The sequence below is a fragment of the Malaya genurostris genome, chromosome 2 (assembly GCF_030247185.1).
Source record: "Malaya genurostris strain Urasoe2022 chromosome 2, Malgen_1.1, whole genome shotgun sequence".
Taxonomy (NCBI): domain Eukaryota; kingdom Metazoa; phylum Arthropoda; class Insecta; order Diptera; family Culicidae; genus Malaya; species Malaya genurostris.
In genome coordinates, this window is record NC_080571.1 from 271,721,884 (window position 1) to 271,741,359 (window position 19,476).

Here is a 19,476-nt window from a genome sequence, read left to right on the forward strand (position 1 = left end):
TTGTTCTCTTCCTCAGAACGCATTCTGATTGGCTGGTGTTGACATGGGTCAAATGAGATAGGTTTTTCAATAGTGTACTATTGAAATACTTCAATGCTTTTGCTATACACGTTTAAGTTGAAAAATTTCGATTCTATTGGTAGTTAGATTATATAAATCCTTCCACAGATCACTGAGCTATGAGCTTTCAAAATACGAGAAAGGCAAACACGCCTTATGAATTATCCTCTTTGATACTCGTTTATACAAAACATTTCAGAAAAGTTTAATTTTGAACTATTTGAGAATATGTCACACAACTGAAAATTTTATCATAAAATTGTGATCATATTTCCGATGGCATGTAGTAAAAATTATGTTGATTCGTTAGATACAACAAGAGCTATTCACGATCAAAAACTTATCACTCTCTCAGAGGGTAAATTTTGAAAAGCCACCCCATAGTAAAGTAAGTCGTATTCACGACAAAATAATATTATGTAACAAAAACGTGGGTCAATCGGCCACGTAAAGCTATACGCAAATTGGCCTGAAAAAAATCGTTATAAGATAAAATTATAACTCGAAATCTATATTTTTTTATGTTTCGCCTTTGACTCATCAGTGCAGAGCAGTTCATATTGAACTGCTTAGTGCTAAACTCGGCAGTTCAATTTGAACCGCTAAGCAGACGTAAAAAAATAAAAATGGTTATGTGCCCTAGCACAACATTTGGCTAACGCCTAAATGACCAAACCTGCATCGGCCATAAATAGTCGAAAACACGTTTTCGATCGGCACTTCAGAAAAGACATTGCACTCCGTTGCAAAACAAGAAGTGTTCTGTAAATTGCAGAAACTTTACGTCTGCCTAGCGGTTCAAATTGAACTGCCGAGTTTAGCACTAAGCAGTTCAATTTGAACTGCTCTGCACTGATGAGTCAAAGACGAAACGTAAAAAAATAAAAACGGTTTTATGCCCTAGCACAAAATTTGGCTAACCCCTAAATGATCGAAATCTATAGCTTCTACACGGAACCACCCGCGATTCCATTTCAACCAAAATTTTAGTTGTTTTTCTGGATTCGATTGGTTAAAATTTGGTACAACTAATCGATTGTTGTTTTAACCAAACTGTCATTTTTGTTTTTCGATTAGCAGAAACGATGGTTGAAACAACTAATTCAACTGTTTGAGAAAAAATGCTGTCAATTAGTGAGGACACATACCTTTCAATTTCAACATATATTTTAGTTGAAATAACTGGTGTTGTTATTGAAACAAAATTCTGTTAGTTGAAAAATAAATCGGTTTTATTTGTTTTAGACATTGCAAATAGTTGAATCAACTCGAACAATGATCTTGATTTCCGAAAATAATCAAAATATACTTACTGATACACGTCATGATCTATTTGAAATAAGTTCGGTATGTTGAGATTCATGAAATAAATATCGTTGTTAAAATATAAACAGTATTTTATATTGACATGTAATATCATTAGGGCTGGGAAAACCACCGATCACTGCTGATTTCAAGTGATCTTAACCAAGGAATAAATTATCAATACGAAATTAGAACTGATCTGATCTCTAAGTGATTTTGATTTCTATATGATCATGATCATGTCAAGTCGAGATTAGTAAAGATCTAAATTCTAAAATAATACTTCTGATTCGATCGGAAATGATTGATCTAGAAAAATGTTTTAAATCAACAAAAGTGCTCGGAGGGGCGAGTAAGTAGCGAAATTATTAAATTGACCTAAAATGAGTATTTAAAGATGATGCCTTCAAACGGTTGAACTAAAGTTATGCACTGATAATTTTAGTCAATTTATATGAGCTTGGGTGCATCAACCGCTGGGAATTGGAATTTTGCGACGGCAATTCAAACGCGCCATCCAATCGCAGCGCGTTCTGTGTGATTGAAACCCTTCGCTCCTGTTACTTTTATAGATTAAATTCATGTCAAAAAGCGTTTTATTGCTAATGCATGAACATCATCATCGGTATCAAACAGCTGAAAGTAAAACAGTCTGCTGGAAGTAAATCAATGATCGAATTTTAAGCATAAAACTTTTGCGCATACCTGAAAGATTACGAGATGATCATTCATTAACCTTTTTTTAATTTGTCACCAAATCCTTTTCATCTTAAACAAGGTTAATTTTATCACAACACTGCTGTTAGATAAACACTTGTTATCATAAATTTCTCAAATCGAATGAACACAATTTCACCAAACGCTTTAATCATCGGTGTTGTTTTCATTGACATTTGAAGTGACGCGAACAGATTTCAACTAAAAAAGTTGTTGATTTTGCATTGCGATTATTGTTTTGCTTTCAATTGTCTCCGGCATTTGACAGCATTCAAAACAACATATTTTTCAACTACTTGAATATATGCAAATCAAAAACCATATTGGTTGAATCAAAAAGAAATTAGTTAAATCGATAGTTGATCAAGAAATCAAAAACTGCGACATCGCAATTTTATCATCGAAGGGTTCTCCGTGAGGTAAAACTTTTTTACTTTTAATCGGGTACGGGTCGGATTCGGGTTTAAGCAATTGTTCACCCCACCATCTCTAACTAGTCATCCATGTCATAAATTAGCTCAATATTTCAATTCCGGCAAGTTCATCTTTATGACTCTTTTAAACAGAGTCTGAGCGAAAAGTTGATAAGCTATCGATGAGTATTTTAAATTCTCGAAAAACCGGGATCAGCTTTAAGAATTCATTGACACTAGCCTAATGGTATAATTTTGCTACAACGTTCATCACTTACCTTGTATCTGACGCGAAAATCGTACTTCTTGCCGGCTTGGGGCCGGCCACTCGGCGGCAGGAACCATCGTTCGTCGTGTATCCGCAGGCCTACCAGCAACTGTACCAGCGGTCCAATTCCAAACTGTTTGCACAGTTCCGAGCACAGATCCTCGCAGGTATCGCCCTCACTGATCAGGATGTCGATGAAACTTTCACTCAGATAGATGTACACCTGGCATTTGTTCTCATCGGACATCCTCAACACTAAGCTTGGATGGCAGCCGAATAGGTTTCGAGGGTTAAACCGACGTTAAGAGGACCATCAGATCGACCACTGCAACTGTTCGCACTCGCCAATGTTATCCTTCATTTTTGCACATGTTTGTTTTAACTTTCTTCTGCACTACTAACTACAACAGATTTGTTATTATAGTCTACCGTTCATTGTTATGATGCAACGTTATGCGCACTCTGATAAACAGCACGACGACGACGACGACGGCAAGTTTCAATTACAACCACTGGAATAAAAAACAACATTTTTGTTTACCATTTGAAGCTGCTCCACGAAACCGATCCGCACGGTCGACCAGCAACAGTTGAATGGGGCCTGGAATCGTTCTGTTTTGCATTCGACTCGATTTCATCGGATGTAGGGTAAAAACGCTGACTATTGTCTTCGGTCGGACGTCGTGGCGCTGAGTCAAATTTAGAGCTGCTAACTTTACCAAAAAAAAGAAGCTACAATCGGTCAATGGACAACGTTTCTACCCTAGTGGCACCACAGCAAAAAAACGTCGGGGACACAGAAATCACGTCGCAAAAGTCACGGACAATCACTGGGACATTATCGATATCGGAATCTGATGGAAATTGAAACATAAGGAGAGAGGAAAGCACCGAGGAAACTGTCATGTTCACGCGTCCCTAGCTAAACACTCAATCAAAATTAACGTCGTTTCGATGTCAACATCACGATCTAACGGACTCGACTAATCAAAGCTAGCGACGCGTCGTGCTGCGAGCGGCAGAGTGATTTTCGATGTCACTTCAGGTCCGAGGTCCGCCGAGGACTGCTTTTCGGCGAGTAGATTATCTGCAATGAAAAAAAAAATAAAACAAAATAAACGAATCGAAGAAAGTGAAACATTAGTTAATAAGTGCTGTCGGAAGTAGGAAAATTCCGCTTACGGGAGCAAAGCGATAGTTTACTGTTTACACGAGCATTAGCGCGGCGCAGATAATTGTACTTCGATAGCGCTGTTAGAGAATGCAGAACGTAAACAAATACGGTAGCATAGAGGAGTTGGATAGAGGAAGCAGGGTGCGATGAGAATCAATCCACAGACACCGTTCACATCGCACTATCGCCAATCTGTCTGACAGGACTACACATAGTCTGTTCGATTGAAGCGTGCTGATATCGCTTCATTTCAAATTGCTGTATCGTGTTATGGAATTGTTTGGGAAGTTTGATTTCAAATCGACTACACACGACATGCGTGAGACGTTTCTAATGCGCAGTAAGGAAAAAAAAACGAGAGCGATTCATGTGCGCCGCTTTTGAGGCGTTCTTTCGCTATATGTGCTAGGAAATTGAAAGTAATCATTTGGGCGCATTTCGTTATCACTGTTAGAACATTTTGTGCTCGAAAAAAAGCATGTGGTAAGGAAAGCATAAAATTGTCATGCGTTTTCAATGAAAGAATCCAATTCAACAGTCTCCTACTCGTTTTCGATTCAATGAAAATCTGTGAATTTTGGCTATAATAAGTGTTTAAAATATCATAAATAAATAAAAGTAATTACACTCCAGAACCACTTTGGAAACCAAAACTACTATAGATACAAGCATCAACGGGTAAAAATCATTATCTTGCATTTTCTATCATTGTCGATTTTCGAAGCTCCGATTGCATATCGACACTGAAAACCGAGAATGACTGACAGGATAAACGAACTTTGAAACTACTGTTCTGCTTTTGTCGTTGACTTGGCATGGATCTTATTCCCATAATTTGCAAGCGGAGCTCCTCGTCATTTTCGTCTATTTTGAGTCAATGAAAATGACTATCGCCAAGTCACATGCTGACAGAATTAGTCATTTTTTTATCCATTCTTGATAAAGGCGTTCAGAAATGAAACAAATCCATATTCAACTGAAAAACTCTTACTCATTTGTTTTTCATGACTATTATTAACACATGGACTAAAAAGTTCCGGGCCTAACAAAGAAAATTTGATTTTTCTTGGTTCAAAATTAACTTTAATCATCAACGTAATCTTCATCGAGAGCAACGCAATCAGCGTTGCTCTAACATTTTTTAGTTTCTTACCGGCGAGCATTTTTTTCAGGTCTTCGAACAGCCAGTAGTCACTGGGAGCCAAATCTGGCGAATACGGGAGCAATTCGAAGTTCAATTCATGTAGTTTTGCTATTGTTTTGATTGACTTGTGACACGGTGCATTTTCTTGATGAAACAAATGTTTTTTTCATTGCCATATGCGGTCGTTTCTTTGCAATTTTAGCTCCAATAACGCTATATAATATTCACTGTTAAAGGTATTTCCTTTCTCAAGATTCTTTTCAGACGATTATTGTGCTTTCGGGCGCCTTGGACGAAGCTCACCAGTTGCTGTCCACTCAGATGACGATCGTTTTAATTCCGGAGTGAAGCGATGAATCCATGTTTCATCCATTGTCACATATCGACGAAAAAATTCCGGTTTGTTACGTTTGAACATGGCCAAACACTGCTCGGAATCATCAACACGTTCTCGTTTTTGATCAACAATGAGCAAACGCGGCACCCAATATGAACAGAGCTTTCTCATAGTCAAATGCTCAAGCAAAATAAAGCAAACACGTTCTTTTGATATCTTCACCATGTCAGCTAACTTACGCAACTTCACTTTTGTTTTCCATAACACTTTTCAAGCCATTGCTTCGCTTGAACGGTATTTTTACCCATCAAGAAGCAATGTAATATTAAAACACGAAACTGTTTTTGATCCATTGTTCAGAAAATAACAAACGTAGCGTCACTCTTAGCACACTTACTCACAAACTAATGAATAAAATGTCATGAAATTTTAACAGCTGCCTTTTAAAGGTTAGTATTAACTGAAAAAGGTGACTGCACTAAAACTAGCGCCATCTATGTGTTAGGCTCGGGACTTTTCAGCCCATGTTTTACCTCTGATCGGAGCGGTTAATTGTCCCTCATTTTCAATGATTGGATCTCTCAAATAGTCTCATCTTGATTAGTTTTTGACATGAATACGTATTCAAGGTGGCGAGTGAAATTCCGATTTCAATTTCACGATTTTTCCCGGTTTGCAAGAAAAACTAAAAGGATCAGCCCATGGGGTTGTTCGAGCCATTGATGTGGAACAAGGCAACCAAAATTTCTAATGATCTACAATCAAACATTTCAATCAATCGTCACTCGTGGATTCGCAAATGCATGAAAGTCTGCTTAGATTGAACTTTATTGGGAACCAAAACCGAACACGCGAACCCAGAATATAGACTTTATTTGTCGTGATTTGTATTTGTTTTATAGCCGACAAAATTAAACCAATAGCCCAAATGTATGCAATTATATGTTTGTACACGATACGGATATCGATATTTAAGCTTGCGATACGGATATCGATATTTAAGCTTCTCTTCGCCAAACTTGTGCTCAAGTTTTGTATGCAAGCAGTTATTTTTATAGTGTTTCTCTACCATTACAACCATTTTGCGATTTCGGTTGAAGCGAGTTTCTTATTATCAATCGAGTTCATCTTATATAAATTGGAAATTAATCTAATGCACTCCAAATTTACACTGGGGTAGTTGTCAATTTCTCAGACGAAACGACATAACATGGAATTTCATCCGAACTTGCATGACACAAGATTGGAGCATACCAATTAAAGCTTCAAATCGCTTTATGGCACTTTTTGTCTTGCTGTCTAGCAACAACGTACCCCTAGCATGCTACTCATTGGACTGAAACGTTAGCTATAATTTTGCTTATATTTATAGATTCGCTTGCTTCCAGCAGCTGCGCTTTAGTATCGATTGACCAATCAGAGCAATGCTTTCCCTTTGATATATCGCTTACTCCTTCAAAACCGTCGACTATGGCAGGGAAATCCGGGGTGCCGGAGATTTTTTGCAGACAAAATAGGACACTGATAGCTATTAATCAACATTTCAATGATATACAATAAAAAATACATGGCTATGAACATTCAAATCAATACGTAGAAATATTTCCAATCAAATGGTGACATAATATTAATAATTTATATAAAATGGACTGAGCTGTAATTGTTTGAAACCTGACCACATTTCTACGTGTATTTTTCTTGAGTTTCTAGTTTGCACGCCTATAAAGAAAACCAAAATGTGTTCCACATTAAAAATTGCCGGCCTAAATCACTTCTGTTTAAGTTGTGGAAATTCGCTTGCAAACACTGAAAAATTTTCATGCTCTAATTGTGATAGAAACCATAAATTAGGCTACGCGCAATTTGGTGGATTCATGTCTTTTGGGACGAAAGTGATGAGGGGTTTCGAAATCTTACCGCAGCTACAAATTGCTTGCCAGACCATAGCTTCCTTACCAAATTGTTCGATTTCAATCGATGTCTCGGACTGGTTTAACACTTGCTCTTCTCGCACCGTATAATATTGTGATCCCGGCAAGGATTTGTAATCGAGTTCCACGTAGGTTTCGTCGTCCATGATTATGCAGTTCAAATTTCCAGCAAGAATCGTATTGTGCAGCTTCCGAACACTCGGCCTGATCGATGCTTCTTGTTTCGGACTACGTTTTGGTTGTTTTGCTTCATATAGGTTCGAAGATTCAAACGTACTTTAGCACGAAGAACATTTGACTTCGAAGTGCCCACTTTTTTGGCCACATTCCGAACTGAAACCTCCTTCTTTTGCTTGAACGCCTTCAGTATACGTTTATTCAACTGAGGGTTAGCAGGACCTTTTTTTCGACCGGTTTTCGGTTTATCGTCAAAGGTGTTATCCTCACTGAACTTCCTGATTGCATTTCGCTCTGCTTTTTCACTTACTCCTTCCATTTTTGCTATCTTTCTCAGTGACAGTCCGCGTTCTGTGCACAGTTTGTACTTAACTTTTCGACGTTGTTCTGCTGAAAGTCCACGCATTTCGAAACAAACTAATGAAAACGAATAAACAACTGCACAAGTGGTTAGAGAAGAGTGTAAACAACAGGACGCAGCCATAAAAATTGACAGATTCTGAACCATTGCGAAATGGCAGCGGTTTTTGGTTGCGTCTATACTTTCTGGGACAGTCTTTAGTACCGCTGTATCCATAATTAGTACGGCTTAGTGGTAATCGAAGAAATACGTTATTCCGGAGAGCTCTACTACGTACATTCAAAGAAATTTCACTCAGAAGTGCAGAGCAGCCTATTTTATTGTTCAAATGTCAGTGATCAATATAGCACGTAACAAATCACTCGTAAGGGTTATTCTCGTCGGCATTCTAGTTGCTTCGAACTATTTGGATCATCAGCAAAACATAAGCGTGGACAGAGAGTTTCACATCGTTGAAGTACAAGAGGAAGATCAGAGGTCCACGATGGTTGTCTAGTGGAATCCCAGATGAAGTGATAAACTTTTTGGATACAGAATCATTTATTTTGATTGATTATCTGCGATTATTAAGGTATGAACGATACCAACGCAGCATGCTAGAACCAAAATATAATCTGTCCAATTGCGACTGTAATGGCGTGGTTAATTTTGTCAAAGGTAGCGGTAAGGTTCGTGTAGATAACGTTAGTTTGTAAACCGTAGGTCATAGAATCCGTCACAAACGTCTCGAAGGACAAGAGATTTGTAGCCGTAGACCGTTTCGGCACCTGCAATAGCTGAATATACGGTTCCGAAATTTTTTATCTGGATAGTTTTCGAACTGACGGAATAAAATTCATTGTGGCCAGGTTGATGGGTCCAAAGTAGTATTTTAAATTCCAAACCGACTTTGAAGAAGATGAAAAAACTCGCCTGTCGGTCGCAGATAGGAACACAAATAACATTCTCTCCTGATTGTTTCGATCCCGACAAACATACCGTTTGGCTGCACGACGAGGATCTGTGAACCATATTCTAGTTCTCTGTGTCTCATAGTACGGGGAGTTTGATTCGACAAATGCATTATTTCGCTTTGAAAAATGTTGATCGCCTCACTGAGTGACACTAGAGGTAACTTATCATCAGCAGCTTTCGAAATCGAGCGAGTTATCAAACAAAGCTGCACAATTATCACACATCCAGTACAGATTTTGGCGATACGATGTAAAATAGCTAAAAGGGCTCGAGAAACGTCAGAACTGGTCATATTGAACTTAAATCTGCAATACCCGCGGCATGAAATTGAATTGATGCCGGATATAGCCAGGCTACATTTGGCACAGTTATTCTCAGTACTCATCATTACCGTGTTAGATCGGGTTACCCACAAAGGATAGCACAGGTGAAACCGGTGTTTATTGTTCGAATAGTTGTGCGACGATTGCTGATTGAAATCAGCAAGTTTCGGTTTTATTTCCAAATAGCCCAACTAGTTTATCTTCTATGAGAAATCCTTCTTCAACTGATCTGGTTCCAGCAGATCAATGTACCACTTGTAGTGAACTGATGACTTAAACAGTCTTTGATTTGGATCGTTTACCAATAACAAATTTGAAATCCTACAAATAAAGTAATGATCAATTCAATTAGTTCTATATTCTACCACCTTAGAAAATACCGAAAGCAAAGTGAACCCTGAAATTATTTTTGGAAATTCGGCTGATATCGATATAGAAATAGATTGTTTAAATCATTACATGATTAAGTTCGGAGTCAATCAGTTGCAAAAGCTCAAACTAAATTTAATTCTCCTATCATCAATTGCTCCTTCGTCGACATCAATATCAACATTCTTGTGATTCTACTACGGAATCCATTGTTGAGCACAATCAAAAGGAAAATGAAAATAGGTTCACTGAACAAACCAAACCATATTCTAAAAATTTCAACGGTTCTTTAAAGGTCCTCAGGAACTAACTTCAACTCTCAGACAAGGAAAATAAATATCTCCTGCAAACGGTGGATTTTGATTCATGCCCAGGCTGTTTCAACTAAACAGTTCGAAGCGTAAATTAAAGACAAACATTTCAAAACAGCTGTTGATAGAATTATTATGGTTTTTAACATTTTTTCTTGATATTATTGACACAAGCAAAAATACCAATCAGCATTATCAACAATATAGACAAGTTCCGTTGATTGCAAGTTTTTTGGATGGATAGTCCAATCTGGCAAATGTAAAAACAATCAAAATTGTTTTGTGTCTTTTAAAGACTGGGAGCCATCATTTCGAGAAATAATTTCAGCTTTTGGGTAAGTCATGCAGTTTCTTACTCTATTGGAATATTGTTTTAACAATAAGTGCTTTTTTTAAACACGTTTTCTTTTTGAAGACTCGGTCTTAGTTATGACAAGGCCGAGTCTTCAAAAAGAAAACGTGTTTAAAAAAAGCACTTATTGTTAAAACAATATTCCAGAGTTATGCTTTTTACAGATAAAAGTACGTAGAAATTTTTAAAACAATTTTATTCTTTTTATGTTTTCAATATATTTTTTGGTGGGTGGTATCATTTCTTGGAAACCAATCATCGGAAAGAAAAAGGCAAAACAGTTTTATATTCTGTACCGAGCTGACTACGGTCGAAACTAGACTGAAAAATTTCCACCGAGAAAAACTAAAATGACGACCATTTATCGATTTTCGACCCTTATTTTGCACTTGTAATTGTTAATATCTTTTTAGAATAACAATGAATATTTTTCGTTGTAGTTCCGAACATAGAGAGACATCTAACGGTTAAAATGACGTTTGATTCATGTTGGTATGTGCAATAGTTTTGGAATACCAGTGACACCTAGTTTAAAAATCGTGGTTTCGAGAAAACAGTCGATCAACACCCTTTTTTCTATAAAATTTTAAGTCGTGTGGATCCTCATTCTATATCATTTTTAAGAGTATTTTCTAGAAATCTACAGAAAAAAGTTTTTTGGATTTTTTTGAAAACTGTTTGGAGGAATCTTGCTTTAAACCTTTGCGAGAACATATATGTTTTTGACAGATCGATAGATATTTTCAGACATAGATAAAATATTGCAGAAAAGTTTCAGATCTTTTAAAATATTAACTTTAAGTAAATTGTCTTTATTTTTTTGTCTTGGCATTACATTCCTTTAGTGGAATTTGGCCTTTCTGTTTCAACAGACTTCGCAGCCGATTCTTAGTGTACAGAATCATTGCATGGCTAGTACTATGGATCCTACTGACACTAAGAATCCTTCCAGGTCGGGGCTCGAACATACGAACTCGCTCGGCTTGTAAGACCAGCGTCCTATGCGTTGAACCGCCAACCCGGGACGTCGTTTATACTATCCGTTTATCCCGGGATTGTCTTTTTACTACCCGCTAAAGAAAATATTCCAACATAAAGCACGAATATTTTTAAATGAGATTTGAGCAGTTAAACCCAAACAAGGCTCCAAAATTTAATAGATTTTGCTAATTACTATTTTCATCAGAAGTTAGCGAAACCGCGCTCCTGCCTGATGGACCACGAGACATATGTGAAAATGGACTTCAACCAAATTCCAGGAAACCTGTATGTGACTGCCAGGAAAAAGTGTGATATTCCCGAGAACCTCCGGATAGAGAAGATGTCAAAGGTCGCCAAAAAGTTCTTAATTTAATGAGTGATTTGTATTTGCGGAAAGTGGATAACATTTTTCATTACCGCAAGCACCATGAACGAACAGATGTGTTTGTAAGAGTGTCTACATATGGCGGTTTTGGCATCATGCCACTACATGAAAGGCGTGCTGAAATGGTGTAAGGCGAATGATTACGATTATGTGTCGAAATATCTTAAACCCAATAGCCAAATACTGGGCCAAAACTAACTTTAAAACAAATTGAACTGGTTTAAGAACGGATGCTCATCAACTTTAATTGTTTATTTTCACTTCCAGAAAATTTGGTGATAATCGGATAAAAACTCGAGTTTTGTGAATGAATTTTGTGTGTGTGAGGATTTTACACGGTACACCCATTATGTGTGTGAACCTATTTCGAAAAACTTAGAATTGTTTGATCAGTTTCGACAGCCATTAGATCTGTCACTTCTGGTTTCGGAGATATAATAGCATAAGTGACGCAACCGCCAACACGAATTTTTTTTTATATCGCTCAATTTCCCCAAAGATGTTAAGACCGATTTCAACAAATATAGGCTCTACTATTGATCAAGTTCAAAGTTTAAGTGATTGCCACGGCTGGCCCCGGAAACATAATGGCATAACGGGGGCTCAATTTTGTCGGAGTTCATTGAACGAACTTCGATAAACTTAGACTTATTTAAAAGCTACTGTGAGGTCATTAATCACGTTTAGAAGGGTTATGGTGAACATTCCCGGTTCGCCAGATGTAATATTATAGGGTGACGCAAGCGACAAATCACAATGCTTTCTTATGCGCCAAAATTTCTCGGCGATGCCTGAGCCTTATCCAAAGTTTTAAACGCGTCGAAGCTACTATTAGATTATGTGATAAGCTCACAAAACTAACGACGAACAATTCCTGTTCCGAGGTCATAATCGTATGAATGTTCTAATGATACTGTGGCTAGAGCAAGAGATAGGCATTAGCACGGATTCGAAAGGATTTTTTTTAATTTAATAGTTAATTATCAATGCACACTGTTTTAGCTCTAAGATGCCAAGCTCTATCAGTTATACAAGAATTCCAGAATTCCAGGTGCAAAATTTAGTACCAGAATCGAGGATTATAATTCAGTATTTGATTTTAACTCCCGAATCCAAGACCAGCATTCAGATTCTGAATTTTCTGAATTTCACAGTTCAATTCAAAAACTTAGTTTCAAAATCAAGGACCAGAAATCAGTTTAGGAATCCAGGCTCCGAATTCAGATCAAGTATTCAATTCCAAAATCCAGCATTAGGTTTAGGATGGTTGTAATCTGTTGACGCAAAAGATAAAGGTGTTTTATGCTTGTTGGAGAGTAAATTCAACAAAAATTACCTCCAGTACAGTTTTATCTTCCTTCTGAATAAACAAATAAACGAGAAACAACCCGTTCACAAGATAACTATTACAGTACTGAACCCTTCGAAACGAACAACTTTTTTAAAACTAGTCTCGGAAAATGCTCGGGAGTGACATGACGAATTTATTCTTTGAATGTAAAGACTGTCCCAGAAAGTATGGACGCAACCAAAAACCGCTGCCATTTCGCAATGGTTCAGAATCTGTCAATTTTTATGGCTGCGTCTTGTTGTTTACACTCTTCTCTAACCACCTGTGCAGTTGTTTATTCGTTTTCATTAGTTTGTTTCGTGCACAGAACGCGGACTGTCACTGAGAAAGATAGCAAAAATGGAAGGAGAAAGTGAAAAAGCCGTGCGAAATGCAATCAGAAAGTTCGGTGAGGATAACACCTTTGAGGATAAACCAAAAAACAGGTCGAAAAAAATGTCCTGCTAACCCTCAGTTGGATAAACGTATACTGAAAGCGTTCGAGCAAAAGAAAGAGGTTTTAATTCGGGATGTGGCCAAAAAAGTGGGCTCTTCGGAGTCAAATGTTCATCGTGCTAAATAACGTTTGAATCTTCGAACCCTTTAAGAAGCAAAAACAACCAAAACGTAGTCCGAAACAAGAAGCATCGATCAGGCCGAGGGTTCGAAACCTGTACAATACGATTCTTGCTGGAAATTTGAACTGCATAATCATGGATGACGAAACCTACGTCAAACTCGATTACAAATCCTTGCCGGGACCACAATATTATACGGTGCGAGAAGGGCAAGTGTTAAACCAGTCCGAGATATCGATTGAAGTCGAAAAATTTGGTAAGAAAGCTATGGTCTGGCTAGCAATTTGTAGCTGCGGTAAGATTTCGAAACCCTTCATCACCACTACTTCAATGAACAGCGAAATATACATCAAGGAATGTTTACAAAAACGACTTCTACCCATGATTCGAAGCCACAAGATTTCTGTTGTCTTCTAGCCAGATCTTGCTTCTTGCCACTACTCGAAATCAACGGTAGAATGGTATACTACCAAAAATGTCACTTTCGTCCCAAAAGACATGAATCCACCAAATTGCCCACAACTTCGACCAATTGAGGAATTTTGGGCATTAACGGAGGCACATCTTAGAAAAACATGTCTCGGCAGCCGAAACCATTCAACAGTTCGAAAAAGATTGGAAAAATGTGTCAAAACTTGTCGCCAAGAAGTCTGTACGGAATTTAATGAGGAACGTTTGCAAGAAGGTGCGCCAGCTAGTCTACAATAGCTAAGTAGCAAATGTTGAGAATAATATTCTGTTGTTGTAGTCTAATATTATCAGTATATCGAATAAAATTTGAATATCTAACACTTGTGAATTATTTCAAAGTGCGTCCATACTTTCTGGGACAGTCTTCAGTGTCATCTCGTCACACATTCGTAACGGAAGCTTGCACAATTGTACGCAACTGCAAATCGCTTGCCGAATATGAAATTTACCAGTGACCCTATCAGCAAAAACTAATTTATATCTGATAGTCGAGGTGAAATTTGCTCGAGTCGTTACCACATAAAATTTATTCTTGAAAAGCTGCTAAAATTCCTTCTTTTTCTTTCATCAGTACTCTAAGAAGCTCGTGAATAAATCTGTACACAACTTTCGAGGTCGATTCGGTCATTCGATTCTGATTCTGATATTCGAAGTACCGCTTGAATGCTTATTCAGCCCTGCAAACATTCGCACTTTAAGAATATTATCATCAGAGTCGCCGTGAGCGATACGTTGTGAGTCAGGAAAAATCAGTATTGTACCATCCGATGCTGAACTTGACCTTCTATTTCAACAAACTTCACAGTCGATTGGTAAGTATACGAGAAAACCGCACAGCAAGTGCGTCTATCTTACTGACATTAAGAATCCGAATTCATTTTCAGGCGTTTTTGAAAATAGTAATGGGTGCTAATGACGATGATTCTTTTCAGTTTGATCAGAGTTCTTAGTTCTCTAAAATTGAAGTAAAAAAAATTGAGTAATTCAATGAGTAAAATGATTGAAGAAAATTTAAAACGTGTCAATCTAGCCGTAGGAAAATTCCATCTACCCCTACTGCACAGGCCCTTTTTAATTCACCAGCACTCAAAAAGTGTGTAATTTAATGCATAAACAAAATTCATTCAAACGAACAAACTCACCGGGTTCGTGCAGATTAATTACACATTGAAGAGCACGTTTTTTTTTCACTCCCGGGATTGCGGGGTAGCGAAGGTTGATCAGGTCACGGGATCAGTAGAGCAGGTGTTGTTTGGAACATCACAAACCTCTAACGTTTAGTGCTAAGCCGGGGGGGGGGGGGGGGGGGGGGTTATTTCCTTACGAATCTTACACACGCCGATAGACGGTTTGGAGTGGGCCATAGTCAATTATTAAAAGGCAGACAACATGTGCATGGTTGGTATGGTTAGCACCTTGACACTGACTTTTCGCAGGGTGAGTGCAATTGAAGGCGTGCTGTTTGAAGAACCGCGTTCATTTGATTTCGGATCGTGATAGATTTTATAAATCAGCAAAGGTGACGTTTGATTCCAAGGGAAAGTGCTTAAAAATCTAGAGCATATAAATTCCATTAGAAACTATCTTTCATCGAAATGATTGGATAAACTATGTTAATTAATCTTAATTCGAAGGTACATGTTGAATATGATTGCCTCTCATAGCAGAAAAAACATAACCGATAACGTATAACGAAACAGAATTCTACACAACGGACGCCAACATACACGTTTTTATTTTATATCAAGAGTTGCAGATCGAAGTAGATTAATCAATCAAATATTCCATTCCAGTTCATACTCAATACAGGCAATGTTCATCAATTGGCTAAACTTCACTGCAAATATTTTCAGATCAATTTTCCGGTCTCCGGAAAATACAATAGTATGATTATGCAAAATTGATCATTTATTCATTCGGTTGAAATCGAATCATAATTGCATAATTGGTCGAGTTAGTCGGTTCAACTGCGGATATGACTAACATGACAATTATTTGTTGGTTGTTTCAATTCTCGAAGTATTGTAGGCCTGTTTCAAAAGTTTATTCTGCGATACAGATTCAATTTAAGCAGCTTTGAAAAAAAAGTGCAGCATTTATAAAATTGAACTAGTTTTAAGTTTGATCAGTATCTAACAGATTGAAAAAATGACCAGTGAATGCAACTAAGTAATGAAGACAGACTTGTGATGCGGTATGTGTTTGGTTCCTGTTGGATGGGTTTCCATAGGGATAGGACTATAATTGAATGCCGTGGCGGCCAAGTAATGCGATACATGCTTGGTTCTTCTAATCAATTAGGCTATCTTTTCATGTGTTTCCATATGCAGTTATGTAGTTTAGTTGACAAAATAATTTTCCTGGTAACATTTTCGCGGTTTTCATTACAAAGTTGAATTCGCTTGTCGTTTTCCCAATCCGTTTACCTCTAGATTCTGATCAAATTTAAAACTAGCTTGAGAGAGCTCTAGGTCTTAACCAGACTAAAACACATCATCATAAATCAAATAATCTTCGGAGTATCAAGAAACCGCAGCAGTTTTGAATCAACTACTGGCTAACTCGAGTTGCCACTACACAACGGTTCGAAACGGAAATTGTCGAGTATTCAAATTGTATTAGGTTAAAACTGTTTTCGGCTGGGGTTTTCTTGTTGATTATTTCTAGTTTAAATGATGTATGAGACATTTATAGGGCTCATTTGAAACGCATCATTTTGCTGAAGATAGTATGTTGCTACGTTTTGGCGTTTAAGAGTTATGTGGCTTTTTCGAATTTTTGTAAGGTGATTTGAACCATAATTTATATGAGTTTAAAAAATAACACTCTCTTTTGGGAACGGGTATAGCGTGATGGGTAAGTCGATGTCTTTCACGCAGCTCACCTGTGTTCGATTCCCAGCTCCGCACATAGTATTAGAAAATGTTTCTGGCCCGGAGGCTTAAAGTTAAAACCTCTATAATCGAAACAAAAAAAACACCCTCTCAGATTTGTCTTCAAACTTCAGAAACCGTTTAATATTATTTTTAATCGATTTGGCATCTGGCATTAGAAGGTTGGCTAATTTTTGATGAAAAAAACAATCATAATATTTTTAAAGTAGCTTACATTGAAAAACTCAGTAAAGCTAAATTATGCGCAATAATTAGCTTGACAACACTTCGGAATTCGATTTTCGTGTTGAACTTAGTTAGAGCAAAAAGAAAAGTGATTTTCAAGAGACACCCTACATTTACTTCGAAAATTTTATGTAAATCGATCAAATGAAGAGCTAGGAATATGACTTCTTCAGTAAAGTTTCTCAAAATGAATCATCCTACAACCTTGCTGCAAAATTCAATAATTTATAAATTTTAATAAGAAAATTAGATTCCAGATTTCAATACAAACATAAACCACCCTTATGACTTTTTACATCAAAAGCTGCGCCAGTTAATTGAAAGCAACTTTGGTGAAGACACCAACTATTAAAAACCTGTTTTAATCCACCTAGTGGTGTAATGGTGTAAATTTCTCATGTATAATATTGTGGTATTCTATTCAAAAATGTTCTCTTCTATTTTTGAAAGAAACCAAGAGATTGTTTGTGCATTAACTAGTATAACATACAGAATAAAACAGTGCTTTGATTGCGTAGGTCATTCTTAAGAAAACGAAGTGGGTTCACTATTATATGCACTTCCGGCACCGGAACCCGAGAACCGGCATAATCAAAGTCGGTTCGTACGGCCACCAACTAACATGACATACAAACTCTACTAGTACGCACTCTAAATTACAATTTAAATGTTTGTTGCATCCGAAAATATGCAGTATTTATTGGTAGGACCATAAGACCTTTCAATTGACCCTAAGATTGGGAATAACTGTTTAGAGTCCAGTTTATAACATTTTTTACGGTTTTTGTTTCGCCAGTTTAAGTGACGGTGTACAATATTGAATACACTTTACCCTACAAATCCGGAACCGGAAGTCGGATCCGGATGAAATTCAGGAATTCAGTATGGGACCACTAGACCTTTCATTTGAATCTAAGTTTGTCAAAATCGGTTCAGCCATCTCCGAGAAAACCTAGTGAGATTATTTGACACATATACAAACACACACATACACACGCGCACACACACAGACATTGCTCAGTTCGATGAACTGAGTCGAATGGTATATGACAATTTTCACTAATCGGTTTTTCAAGTGATTGCATAACCTTTCTATATGGGAAAGGCAAAAAAATTTTCATTGCGGAAATATTTTTTATCTCGCTAATTTTCCGTTCCGTACCACTGTGCAATGAAAAGTAAACGATGAATAATGGAGCATTTGAAAGAATGCTTTGTACTACACGTTGAATTGCCACGCCTCTTAGTAGTTCAACATAAACCGCTAAGTAGTCGTAAAGTTATCTCTAATTGAGACATTTAAGCTGCACAGAAAAAAAATACAACTTATAACTACTTAACTTTCCAAATGACGCAATATTCCACTTGTACAGAATTTTACAGGCACCGAGTATAATTTGCATTCGGCTCGCAAGTGCGACTCTATGGATTCATATGGATCGTTTACCAGCCAAGCAAATATGTGCTTCTGTGGTTCAGTCGATTAACTGACTTATTTTGTGATCTAATGTTTCTTGGTTCAAGTCGCGCAGAAGCTGTCGATCTTTTGCTTTTCATTTCATTCAATGTAAGTCACGTATCTTTCAACTCACACACTTTTACATGTTTTTGAACATAAATTTGCGTGAAATACGATGCTTTATTTATGTTCATCTTATAAGATGTAAAATAACAAAAACATTCCCAACTGTGTTCTACCGAGGCACAGTGTTTTTACTGTTGGAGCGTAAAAAAGCTTACGACTTACTGGTCATTTTCAGATAGTAGTGATTACAAGTAATCGATTTGTACTGAGTACACATGAATGTACTTATTTTTTGTATTTATGTTCCGTCTTTGACTCATCAGGTTTCGGGTATTGGTCGGATTCGGGTTCAGAAAAATCATCTTTGTGGGGTTCGGGTCGGGTACGGGTGACGATGTTTTCATTTTGAACGTGTACGGGTCTTCTCCCAGAACATGGCCGGGTTTCGGGTATTCGAAATTTTGTCGAGTTCGGGTAAAAGTTGTTTACTTTAAAGAAACCTAAATTCGGGAAATTACAATTTTTCATCGTCTTCCTTCTCAATAGTAAACTGGAGTTTACTATGCAAATTATTAAGGCACTAAACAATATCTATAATGTCAAGGCCGCATCTACAGAGGGGCAGTTGATGCACGTACTCCAGAGCCCAGGGTCGTAAGGGGCCCTTGACCCTAGCGAACAAAAAAAACCTGTTTCAATCCGCCTAGAGGTGTAATGATGCCTTTCTAATATTATTCATTATCTGTTATGTAACAACAATACTACAAATTAAAAAAGGTTAGAACCCAGTTTTCAAGACTTCGTTTGCATAATTCTACCACATTTAAATACCACGTTTGAGTTTAAGTTAGTGAAAACCGATTCAATCATATTTGAGAAAATGAAGTGAGT

General features: G+C 37.3%; 1 protein-coding gene across 3 annotated transcripts in view; it reads right to left on the bottom strand.

Annotated features, from left to right (window-relative positions):
- Nucleotides 1–19,476, bottom strand: part of LOC131430042 (tyrosine-protein kinase hopscotch) — a 48,460-nt gene that overhangs the window by 19,946 nt on the left and 9,038 nt on the right. The window contains exons 2-3 of one of the 3 annotated variants that reach the window (XM_058594660.1): nucleotides 3,305–3,850; nucleotides 2,774–3,164 (exon numbers count right to left, since the gene is read on the bottom strand). In XM_058594660.1, the coding sequence (XP_058450643.1) occupies nucleotides 2,774–3,010 (237 nt within the window). In that variant the 5' untranslated portion in view covers nucleotides 3,011–3,164; nucleotides 3,305–3,850. Of the gene's footprint in view, nucleotides 1–2,773; nucleotides 3,851–19,476 lie in introns of all 3 variants that reach the window. The other 2 variants (XM_058594659.1, XM_058594658.1) reach the window with 2 other exon arrangements.